The 13,336-nt window shown below is 33.2% G+C and overlaps 1 protein-coding gene and 1 non-coding gene across 2 annotated transcripts; one reads left to right on the top strand and one right to left on the bottom strand.

Moving 5' to 3' along the window:
* Positions 1–10,412: 10,412 nt before the first annotated feature.
* Positions 10,413–12,564, bottom strand: LOC133303906 (uncharacterized). Its single transcript, XM_061503880.1, has 3 exons — positions 11,385–12,564; positions 10,915–10,941; positions 10,413–10,474 (listed from the first exon to the last, which is right to left on the bottom strand). The coding sequence occupies exons 1-3, from the start codon at positions 12,562–12,564 to the stop codon at positions 10,413–10,415; spliced, it is 1,269 nt and encodes a 422-aa protein (XP_061359864.1).
* A 535-nt stretch (positions 12,565–13,099) lies between these two features.
* LOC133303995 (small nucleolar RNA R71) lies at positions 13,100–13,206 on the top strand. Its single transcript, XR_009750553.1, has one exon. It is a non-coding gene; the product is annotated as a small nucleolar RNA R71 (small nucleolar RNA).
* Positions 13,207–13,336: the final 130 nt, after the last annotated feature.

Below are 13,336 nucleotides of genomic sequence, written 5' to 3'. Positions count from 1 at the left end.
GAGCGAAGCAGAGAAGAACCAATTAAAGGCGTTGTGAAAGGGAAGAGATGAACCCATGATTTTGTGAAACAAAGTATCACGACTGGGGCTTTAATAAGAGAGGTATTTTAGTCATGAAAATATTTAAGCATGATTATTTATGTCCTATAAATTATGTAAAAAACTTCTACCAGGTGAGAATCCAAGAATATCACCCACCTGGTAGTATTATTTCATGGGATTCCTATTCACAATTTTAATTCGGATGAATCTCATTTTTCCAAAATATTTTTAAGAATTTTTGTACCAAATGTGGGTAACTAGGATTCTTAATATGAGTTTTCTGGTAATCTAAAATTTATCCATCTAAAATTTTTGTACTTCTTTTTGAAAGTTTTACAAAGTATAAGAAAGAAAATGAGAAATTATATAGGATTGATTTGAATTGTGTTTCTGCAAACACTTTTTAAATTTTCAGAATAAAAAAAAAAATTGATTGACAAGGTCTGCTTTGTGAAAATAGTTCTAAAAATTATAATTATTTTTTAGTTATTAGAATCAAATTTAGAAAACATGTATAAGTTGTTTTTGTTTTGCGTTTTGACTTTTAACTCTCAAAACACATATTTCATTAACTATTTTACAAGATAATTTTAAGAAAAAAAAGAACAAATATGTTGCAATCCTTCACATTCACAACTCATTAATTTCTATGAATATTTTAGAATCCTCACAATATTACTTTAATCTTCTACATAAAGAGAGAGAGAAATTAAAATCATTAATTTTCTTTCTCATCAATTATCTTCTCATGCTTTTTATTTTCCTTTGATTTATTCTTGGGAAAAATATTTATCATTTTGAAAGACATAAAGTTATATCATTTTAAGTGAGAGAAAGAGATAAATCATAGGAGAGAGAATGGATGGAAAAAGTTTTAAATGTATGTGTCCCACCTCTTTGTGAGAGTGAAATGATATAAGATGTGTCATTTAAAATGACACACCTTTTTCCCTTTATTCTTTTCTCCTTCCTCTCTAAACTTATCCCTTAAGGGCATGTTTGGTGTGATGTATAAGGCCTGATAGTATAAGCTTATACTATATGTTATGACATTTTCATTTGTTTGGTGTGACCATCGTATAGTATAAGCTTATACAGCAGAATCCCTTAATACATCAAAACGATGTATAACTTAATCCGGCCTAACGGGAAATGATTAGGCCTGATAAGGAGTTAGTGTATTAACATCGTTGACCAGTGCAATTCTCAAAAATTAATATATTATTTAATATACTAAAATAACAATTAATTTTTCAATATATTAAATTTTAAAAATTTAAAATATTGAATATTTTTTTTTATAAAAATTAATTTATTTTTTGGACACACTGATCAATAGATTTTTATAAAAATTAATATCATATGACATTTTTTGAAGAATTATATAAATTCTTTATTAAAAGATATTTTTATTAAAAATATTTATTTTTATCCTATATAGTATTATACAGTGCATTATCAAATACTAGATGATATTATCTTATACAATATATTATTTTATACAATATCATGCCAAACGCTGGATAGTATTAAAATTTAATCAGGTCTTATACAATCAGACCTTATACTATCAGGCCTTATCCTATACTATACACCAAACATGCCCTAAGGACTCGTTTAGGGCATGTTTGGCGCATAGTATAGGATAATGCCTGATAGTATAAGACCTGATAGTATAAGGCCTGATTGTATAAGTCTTGATTAAGTTTTAATACTATCTTGTGTTTGGCATGCTATTATATAAGGTAATGTATTGTATAAAATAATACTATTCAGTGTTTGGTAATATACTATATAATACTAGATAGGATAAAAATAAATATTTTTGACAAAATTACCCTAATAGATCATGCATCAAAAATGAAATACAGTTTCCAGAATCAAGAGAAAATGTATCATCAAAGTATCATAATTGATTCCGATAAACTAGAGTACTTCTATTTTACTGTTCAATAAAATTGAAATTCTATCATGTAAGCTTTACAATGTAAAAAATGCAACGATAGGTAGTTAACATGTCAAAAAAAATATTCGCAAACTCAGAATCCCAATTGGATATTAAATAAATAAACAAAATTAGGGTTCCATGAAATGGAATGTCGTTATCCCACCGTCTTTCCTGGGAAAGCTCATCAAAAATTGAAGGAGGGAGAATCTTGAGAGAATTCTAATATGATAAAATAGTATTGCATTGACCAGGTGACTGAACAAGAGATCGAATTGTTGATGAGAGAGAAAAAACATGAAGAAAACATAAATGGGTAACTGGGCTCGAGCTCGAAATCAGTTGTTGTGTAGGAGAGAGAATATTACTTACAAGTTTTAGGGAAAGGAATTTGCAATTAGGGCTCTTTATCAGATTTGGGAAATGTGGTCACCTTCGATGGCAGCAGAGGGAGAAGAGAAGCGAATGGCGAAGGTGAACGAGGAAGAAAGGGGTAGAATGGGAAGAGAAATATGGGACCTAATACATCAAGCTCTAATCAGGTCTAATCCCACCTCCCTAGACCTGATTAAATTATACATCATTTTGATGTATTAAGGTATCCTGCTGTATAAGCTTATACTATACAATGGTCACACCAAACAACTGAAAATGTCATAATGTATTGTATAAGCTTATACTATCATGCCTTATACATCATACCAAACATGCCCTTAGTGAATAAAATAGGATAAGGATGGATAAGATAAGATCATTGGATAAGGGTAGGATATGATATGGGCATGATAAGCTCATATCTTATCCTGTGTTTGATGTGCACTAAATAAGCTATCTGAAAGGACAATAGTATCCTATCCGCTGTTTGGTGTGAATCAGATTGCCTGGGATATGCTTTAAAAAGACAAAAATATCCTCAATAATAGATTTTCATATATTCTTTTTTATTTTATGTTTAAACTTTTTAATTTATTTATATAATAATTCCTATTTTAAATCATTTAAAAATTTAAATTCATTATTTTAAATAAAATATATTAAAAATACATAATTACGAATATTATTTTTACCAAAAAAAAATTAAATTGTATCTAATTATAAATTTTTCTAAGTTTATCTCAAATTTCTTTCGTCATTTTGCCTCATAGCACTGTGATTAAGCAATGGCATATATTGAAAGAGGGAGAAAAAATATATATTTCATGCACTTAATTATGCCCCAATTATAGGATCCATAGTATGTCTAAGTTGCTAATACTTGGTATTCTATGCATGACAAAGGACAAAATGCTTATGATAAAAGTCAACAAAATTGTAAGCAAAGATTATCAAGGTTAACACCCTCACTGAAGAAGGCAACAAGCCAACAGCCAATTTGGCAACCCAAAGTAGTAAGCAAAATCATTATTCGACCTTACTAGCAGAGCACATTGACAATGGAATAAAGTCAAGCAAAATAGATAATGGTTCTCAAGTCATTAATAACCAAGGTTTTCAAGTTCTCAAATCATTTTCAAAGACATTGTATCTAATAAGATAATTAAAGCAACAAAGTCAACCAAATTAGATAATCTCCATAGCAATCTCTATATCAATGACTTCACAAATGTAAAACGAACAACATCATTAGATCCCATAAAAATATGCAACTGATGGCTAGCCAAACACTCTTCTTTAGTTAAATCAAGTTTCTGCAATTAATTCATGAGGCCGATAGAATTATCAAATACATCTTTGGCAACTCCAAGGCGATCTGAAACTCTTTCCAATCGTTCTGAGCTTGATTCTAGCAATTTCCCTAAACTCTTTCCCAATTCAGATATGCTATTAGCAATCCTCCAAATTTTTTTCTTGGCTGAGTTTCAATCTGATCATGTTTTCTCTTAAATTGTGCTTTGTTGACAGAAGCTGATTGAGACAATTCAACTCTAAGGTATGTGCTTTGAATTGTCCATTGTCAAGCCTTCGACCTTGATTCACAGCTTCAATTAAAATATCAAGAAGAGCTTCATCCTCCTCATTAGACCATTGCCTACGATCTCTTCTTTTCTTGCCACTTTGTTGCATGATGTTCTCAGATTCCATTCTTATCACATTACCAAATAATAAATCTTAAATTAGACACAAAAAATTAAGAAGTCTTAGAATGAGTGTTAAATAGTACAATACAAAAATGGAGAAAGATTGGATCAAAGATCATTAGAAAAGTGTTTTTCCATTGTTGGAGAAAGGTTTAAGATCAAAAACCTTCTGGCTTTCCATCCTCTAGATTATCTTCTGCTATGTCAAAATAAAGATTGGATGGAAAGATTTAAACAAGAATGGTATAAAGCCACAGATGCATAGTGAAAAGAATTAAAACGCAAAAATCAATAGGCCTATAGATTACCTGCCGAGTCTAGATGTAAAGAACGAATGTCCTCCTCAATATCTAACATTCACACAAAACATACATAAATATTCCTCCAACTCACCAAGTTCCTCATAAACTCAAAGTGGAATGTTTTTGTTTTGATTCAGGAAAAGCACTAATTCATTTCAATTTTGAATTTTTCTTCAGTATGAATGGAATAAAAAATAATTAGATTTCCACCCACTACCCCAATAAAGAACACCACCATAACATGCAACTCAGCTTACTGCTAACAAAATTCACTTACTGCCACCCGAAGCTTACAAATTGAACTGCATGTAAAAGTGATATAACACGCAACACATACTTTTACTATCCAGCAGACAACTTTATGTTATAAATTCGTAAGCATAATAAAGAAGTGCAAAATGGAACATCACCAGCCCGAGCTCAATATACTCACTATAGTCGCATCCATTTACTCACTTGAGGAATCCCGATCATTAGAGCTTGGGCAGAAAAATGCAACCAAAACAAGCAAAATAAAATCATATCGATTATTCACCGATCAATAGGATTAAAAAAATACAGCTCAGATCAAAACATGTCTATCAAAAACTCGAAACATGCAGATCCAAAACGGATTAATATGAAACTATGGACGAATTGCACAAATAAGGGGGGAAACTATGCAGTTAACTAGGAAGAGGAGAATTAAATCGAGATGAAGAGAGCTTACCCATGGTGAAAAGGAAATTAGGGATTCTGTAAAGGTGAAGGGTTTCGGCAGCGAGAGAAGAGAACAAGTAACAAACAAAGCGTGAGAGGTTTTACTGTTTCTCTTTATGGGCGTCTCTCGTTTTACTGTTGCTCTGAACTCACGATGATGTTTTCCGTTTTGGGTTGAGCATAGAAGATGATGATAAAGGAGAAGAGTTTCTCATGTGGCAAGGATGTATTGGAAAAAATAAAAATAAAAATTTCCTTATCCCGTCGTAACACTTTTTAACCCAAGCCACCCCATGGGATAACTAATTAGGCTTTGGGAAAGATAAGAAAAACCAACCAGATAACTATATCCTATCTGATTGGCATACCAAACAATTGATAAAGGCAGAATAGGATAAGTTATCCTATCATATTCTCCTTATCAAGTGCACCAAACGAGTCCTAAGTGTACATACTTCTAAACGTGGTGCTTCTTCTTTTTCTCGCATGAGGTTTTTATAATAGCAATAGTGAATGATTACAATAATTAACACCTACCCATATAAAAAATTAAATATTCAGATGGAGCTATTGATTAAATACTCAACTATATATTGGTTAATGCAATACTAATAACACTTTACACAAACAAAAACTTACAAATATATATTAGTCTTTACGGAGTCAGATTGATTTTTTAATTCCCACGTGAGATTGTTAAAATCTAAGCAGAGGATAAAAGAAATGAGAATTTTTACAAGTCACAACAAGATGCAAGCAAGGGAATCCATTTGCCTTAAATAATCAAGCTTATAAGACTTGTGAAGCCTGAAGGGATATCTCATTAAACTTGTTTCGGTAAACATTATGAGTATCTTAAATATATTGTCAATACCTGTTAATTATAAAGAAAGATTTGTTTTCTCCCTTGTAGCTGAGCATCTTTTTACTTTTCGAAGATCATATAATGCATGCCACTTTATATGGCGTGATGATTTATTTTCATGGTTTGGAGATAAAGCATCCGTTATCTGAGAAGCAAAAAAGATTTCAAGACTGGTCTATGACATGCCCAAACCGATCATATGTGGTGTAAGATTTTTTAGATGATAGGCTTAAATAAAAGAGATATCAAGAGACTTGCTAGATATAGATACACACCTTTTGCCTTTTCATCACCACCAAGAGGGCCAAGTTGAACAATTGCGGCTATTCGGGATCACAAAAACTAGAAAAAGATTATGTTTTGCTTGGAACTTTGAAGGGTAACCAAGATCCTCATCTACATAGAGATTTACCTTTCTCTCTATCTCTTTTCAGCTTACGTATTAGTTTTGTTCCGTAATCCATATTGCCTCCTACAAAGGGCACCATACCTAGGGTTGTACGTATTATATCCATGGGAAATGTCTTTTTTATGTTGCAGGAATTCCTGCAACTGTTTTTTAATTATGTACTTCCGAAAGTACATAATTAAAAGAAAACTAGCAACCGTTTTTAAATTATATACTCCTGGGAGTACATAGTTAAAAAAAACAACTTTAATATTATAACTATGTATTTTCGAGAATACATAGTTAAAAAATAGTTGCAGAAATTCTTGCAACATGAGAAACATATTTCCCATTATATATGCTCTTGTTTCATAAATTTTGTGTTAAAAATACAATATAAAATATGAAAAATTATTCATCCATTTTCTCTAATAACTTTAATTTTTTAAGAGAATTGATTGCCTGATATGATATTCGAGTCTCTATGATTAAATGGTTTAAAGATCAATCATATCTGTCCATTTATTTAAATATTGTGAAAAATATTAACACAATTATAGATTTGTGCCTTAGTGTTTACTGTGAAAAGGCATGTTTAAAATATAAAAAACTATTAATTAAATTTCAACTAATTACTTAAAATTTTGGGTTGAATTAATTCTACACACGGTTATTAATATTATGGCCAACCTCTTATTGTTGGAATAATAATTCATCTTAACCAAATGGTGATAAGCATTACCAACAAATCAAGATCTATCATACCAAATCATAAAGGAATATTAACAGAAAGGTGGAGGAATACATGTCTCCATAGTAGTGGAATAATTTCGATCTTCTCTTTTGGGGTATGCGATTTTCCTTTGGTCAAATAACACTAATTTTTATTCTTTAGTATGATCTTCTCCTCTGGGGTATGCGATCTTCCTCAGTCAAATAGCCTCAATCTTTATACTTTATTATGTTGTCTCTGTGTTGTTAGGGAAGAGAAACTAGGTTGTTATTTGACATATTGGGGACCATAACCCTTTATAGTGTTTTGTTGCTACTCACGGCAAGTGCACCGATCGTACAAGTAATATAATGATTAAGTAAGAGATCGTTCCCACGAGGATTACGGTTCAAGCACCAATTCACTATCGCAACTTAAGTTGGACAATCAAGAGTGTATTTGGAAAGAGGATTTGAATTGCAAAATTAAAATATTAAATATTAAAGCTAATTACTTGCAGGAATTAAAGACGTGAAATTAAAGATGTGATTTAAGAATGTAAAAGAACGTAGCTAGGGGTTCGATTTCATTTAATCTCCTCATTACGTTTGAATTCCTTCTTAATGTTAATTGTCCTTAGTATCAATCTAATCAATTCTTTTGCATGTTATTAGAGTTCAATCCCTTGTTACTCTAAAACCTTTACAAACTTGAAAGAACCCTAGTTCCCCGGTTATTCCCCAAAAATGCAAGCATTAAGTTCAAGAATCTTAAGGTTACGCAAATTCTATGTCTATCCCTAGAATCATAGCGTTTACGATGAAGTTATCAGACATGGATCACACACCAACATCCCTATTGTCATGCATTTACCGATGATCATTATATAAGATTCAAGCCTATATAAAGCATTAAAAACAGATAACTTCATTCATGATAAAAAGGAAAATTAACGTACGAATTGTTCAAAGCATAATAAATCGACTAAAATCCATCTAACCCTAACTACTTAAAGAACTAGCCGGACATAGCAAAATCAAGAACAAAAGAAAATAAAAAAGCTTCCCCAAACTCCATAAGTGATTGGTGGATCTTCAATATCTCCAGTACACTTGACGTTGATCCGTCTCCGCCGCTCACGAACATGAATCTGATGTTCCTCCGCGTTCCTTCAGCCTCCGAGCACCCAAGAGTTGTTTAGCAATGTAAAAGTTATGTATTTCTGGTCCCCAATGGTGTTTAAATAGGTCAAGAGTTCGTATTGCAGTAGAAAACTTGAATGGGCCTAAGTTGGACTTGTCTGGGCGCTTAAGCTTGTGAATGGGGGCTTAAGCTCCCACTTCTAACAACTTGATAAGATCTTCAATCTTATTGTTTTCACCTTGATTCATCTTCTTTTCTGATTTGATCTCTCTTTATCTAAATCTTCATATTTGAATCATTTGTTATCAAATCCCTTTAAAAATAACAAATATATTAATTAGTTCCAACAATCAGATAATGTTCATGATTATCATTTTAAAACCCTAATTTTTGACTTGTTCAACTAGATAATTCATATTATTTTAGTCCATTAAACAAGATAAACTAAAGGTTTATCAAACAATTCCCAGATTTGAACATTACTGTCCTCAGCAATTAATTAGAATAAAACTATGGGAAAGTTTGGAGACGGCTAGTCATGCTTGATGAATAACAGGCAGAAAACTGATCAATAATGAGATATCAAAGTATTTAGACTTATTAAAAATCAATGACACATCAATTTCAAGCAAACAGTCATAATTCACCAGTCATAAAATCATAACATGCATTCTCAAAAGAAAGAGTAGTACAATTTAATTTCCACAACACCCTCTCACTGGATTTTTATTTATTCACTCACATTCAGTGTTTAAGGGTATGTGTTTCACTCTTACTTCACTAAATTAACACTACCATAAGCTTGTTTATATTCTCACTCTCCACAGTCTTACTAGTATACAAAGTCAATCAAGAGGTCTTTGTTAAGGTTGTAACGTGGCTTAGGTAAAAGGAAAGGAATCATCTGGGTAAGTGGCTTAAGATAACTGATTAAAATTAAACTTCAAATAGGAACTAGTTTAACTGTTCAACATATAGTAAACAGATTTCTCTTATTTTCCTCCTCTTTTCTTCTTCCACTTATTCATATAATATAAGTCTTTTATTTCTTTTCCTTCTTCCTTTTGTTTTTCTTTTTCTGTTTTTGTACAGATAAACAGTTCAACCTTTTTCTTTTCATTTCCTTTTTCCACCACTTTGTGGCAATTTCCTTCTTTTCACCTTTTTCTCCCATACACTTAGAGTTTGATTTTCTCTTTTTGTTTCAATCCTATCCAGTTCCTCATTTAATTTTGAAAATTAATCAGTTCAGGTGAGGATGTGTATGGAATGGCTATTCATAATGTACTGTCAATGAACAAACAAGCCTCGGCTCAAAAGGGCTTAATCTAAGAATAAACCTTCAGGGTGGCTATTTGGCTATCTAGCTTTTAAAAAGAACTGCCTCTATCATTTCAACAATTGTATACTACAGACCATTTCAAAGAGAAACGAAATAAGTTCTAGAGTGATTCAACAGTAAAGTTCACACCACAAAAAAATTCTGTTTAGGCTCAAAAGCTTACGGCTAAGGATGTGAGACTTATTTTTCCACTCTCTCTTTGATTACTCTAGTTATTCTTCTCTTATTCCAGTGAACTATGAAGCATGCTTGACTGACGCTCATTTATGTACGAAAATAAAATTTATTTACATCATTATACTCTTGATATCAACTATCAACCAATTTCATGTAATTATTCATTATGCATCCATATCAAGCACAATGGAAAATCTCTTAAGATCCACTAATTATTTATTGACTAAGATGGAAGGGGTCTTAAAAATAATTTAAAAAAACTTAAATATTAAACTAACTAATATATATGAAGACCTTAAAATAAACTAATACTAAATCAAAATAATATATTTAAAATCATATAATATGAAAATAATATTGAGAAACTCCCCTGAAAAACTGCATTTGTAATTTGGATATTTCTGTGTACTCCGTGTAATCAAGAGTTTCTTTTTCCGACCATGTGAAGTTTATGGTCTGATGAATTGCATGGTGCCCATCCCCAGATTTAAATCTTGTTGTCCTCAGCAATAAACTTAAATCTAAAAGAATCCTAAGCAAGAAATCAGAAAAATTTGATACTGTACTCTGCACACATGTCACAGATAAAGAAACTACGTCAGCATGTCATATCCAAAAAAAAATCATAGTCACGTCAAGATCAGTCTCAATATACATCTCATATCAACATGAACTAAAATCAACAAAAGAAAAAAAATATCTAAACATGGAGACAATGGTCAATCCTCATCAATTTCAGTAGTAGGTGCAATATCATTTCTATCAGCATCCTGAGTAGTGTCTGCAACCATATCAGCATTAGTATTCGAGTATCCAACATGTTTGCAAAGTTAGTGCAATTTCCAGATTTATATTCAGATGCATCTGAAAATAATAATGAGTATATGGAACTGAAATACTTTAACAGTATGCATAATGTCAAAGATGAGCGCGCTTAAGCGCAGTGATTCGCGCTTAAGCGAGCTGAGGCAGTGAGAAATGGGATAAAATTTTATTTAGCGCGCTTAAGCGCGATTCAGAGAGCTTAAGCGCGCTAGGGCCGAGAGAAATTTCACTTTTTTGGGGGCTTAAGCCTCCTTTAAGGGCTTAAGCTCTCAATACTTAGAAAATTTTCTCCATATTTTCTTATTCCTTGCATTCATCTCTACTGTGTATTCTTCCACCTCAATAATTCTGCTCAATATCATACACAAAACATATAAATGAATAAGAGTTGCGTACCTGTGTATGCTTTCATCCCACTTACACCTGAAAGTCCATCTCAACAGAATTTGATCATTAACCTCAATGTTTTTATTTTTTTTTATTTTTATGATATGACTAAAATAAACTATGCTAAGAATAATTAAAATAAGCTAAACTAAATTTAAAATACTATACTAAAATGTTGGAAAATAAAAAATATAGTTGGGTTGCCTCCCACAAGCGCTTGTTTTACGTCACGAGCCTGACGTACCTCTTTTATGTTCATGGTGGTTCAAAGCATAGGCTTGGTGATGACCAAGCTCTATCATTCAGAAATGGTGTCCTCCCATAGTACTCTTGTGCATATGAGTGAGATGAAGTAGGCTCAATAGCTTTGAACTTGGTGTTTACGTGTTTTCCCTTGCTCCTGAGCTTCTCCATTTTAACCTTTGGCTTACTTTCTTGAGAAGAATTCTCTTTGTGCTCTTCTTCTCCTTTCTTTTCACTAATATAGTAGACTTGATCTTGCGGTTGAATTATAGGTGAAGGGACTTCTTTATCAAAGAACTTGAAAATTGCTTGCTCCCCGTCTACCCGTAAGATCAACTCGCCTTTCGGTACATCAATCAGCGCTCCTGAGGTTGCCAAGAAAGGTCTTCCGAAGATCATAGGAATAGTAGAATTTTCCTCTATATCAAGGATGACAAAATCAACAGGAATGATGAATTTGTCAACCTTTACCAGTATGTCCTCAATAATGCCATAAGCTTGCTTTGTAGAGCGGTCAGCCAGTTGAACTATTGTCTTGGTTGGCCTTACTTCAGTGATCCCCAGTTTCTTCATCATAAATAGTGGCATCACGTTGATGCTGGCACCGAGATCACATAGAACATTTTTCACTTCCATATTGCCTATGTTGCATGGAATGCTGAATCTTCCTGGATCTTTAAGCTTTGGAGGCAACTTTTTCTGGATAATGGCACTGCATTCCTCTGTTAGCGTCACCGTCTCACATTCTTGTAGCTTACGCTTTCGTGATAGAAGATCTTTCATGAACTTTGCGTAATTGGGCATGTTCTCCAAGGCTTCAGTAAACAAGATATTGATTTGCAGCTTCTTGAAAATGTAAAGGAACTTGGAATACTGCTGCTTTTTGATTTCCTCTCTGAACCTCTGCGGATATGGAATCTTTGCATAAGGTGAGAGCTCCAATGGCTTTTCTTGCCTTTCTTGAGCTTTCTTTTTCTCCCATTTGAACTCTTTCTTCTCAGGAATAGTTTTCTCTGCAGCAAATTCTTTGGCAACTTCCTTTTCTTTTTCCTTTTCAGTTGCAAGATCATCATCTTTCTTTTTCTCAACTGAAGGCTTTACCACAGGTTCAATGGCTTTCTCACTCATAGTAGTACTCGCATTGCAGTGTTCCCTACTTGGATTTGGAATAGTGTTACCTGGAAAAGTTCTTTGAACTCTTTCAGTGAACTGCTTTGATAGCTGGCCAATCTGAGTTTCAAGATTCCGGATAGAAGCTTCTTGATTCCGGAATGAGGCCCTTGTCTCTTGCATAAAGGCTGAAGTGTCTTCTCTGAAATTATTGGAACTTTGAATGTAGTCTGATGTGGTCTTGGATAGTTGTGCAAAGGCCTTTTCCCATTCTGATTGTTGAGGAGGTTGCTGTTGCACTGGCATAGGAGGATTCAGCTGATGGTTCAAATTGTAACTAAATCCCGGGTGTTGATTTTGATTTTTATTTCTCCACCCTTGATTTTGATTATTGTCGTATTGGTTCCTCCCTGGATTATATGGAGCTTTTTGATCATGTCAAATTCCATTAACATCTGCAGTTTCGGGTGCCTGGCAGTCTTCAGTAGCATGAGTACCTGCACAAATATCACAAATAATAGCAGGAGTATTAACAGAAGAAACTTGAAATTCAGAAAATTGTTTTGCGAGAGCATCTAGCTGTTGTTGCTGTTTCTTATTGGATTGCAAAATCTGCTCATTCTGAGCCAAGATGGCATCACAGCCATCAAGCTTCATTATCCCCGCTCTTCTCTGTGGTACCGGAGCATTATCGTACTCTTGAGAGGCTAGAGATTCTAGCAATTCTAAAGCTTCCTCTGGAGTTTTTGTTTTCAAGGACCCTCCTGATACAGCATTCACCAATGTTCTTGTGTTCGGCGTCATCCCTTGGAAGAAGGTTCTCGCTTGCTCCCAAGCTTCAATGCCATGTTGGGGACACTTCCTAAGTAGTCCTTTGAATCTTTCCCATGCTTCATATAGAGATTCACTTCCTTTTTGTTCAAAAGAAGTGATATCTGCCCTGAGCTTTGCCATTTTCGAAGATGAGAAAAATTTGTCCAAAAATTTGGTTGCCAAGTCGTCCCAGCGGGTGATGCTTCCTTGAGGTAACGATTGCAACCATCCTCTTGCGTCGTCTTTAAGTGAACATGGGAACAAT

This window comes from Gastrolobium bilobum, unplaced genomic scaffold (assembly GCF_033153095.1).
Source record: "Gastrolobium bilobum isolate Gb01-03AN ecotype WA unplaced genomic scaffold, APGP_CSIRO_Gbil_v1 utg27518, whole genome shotgun sequence".
NCBI classification, from domain to species: Eukaryota; Viridiplantae; Streptophyta; class Magnoliopsida; order Fabales; family Fabaceae; genus Gastrolobium; species Gastrolobium bilobum.
This window is presented reverse-complemented; position numbering and strand designations above follow the sequence as displayed.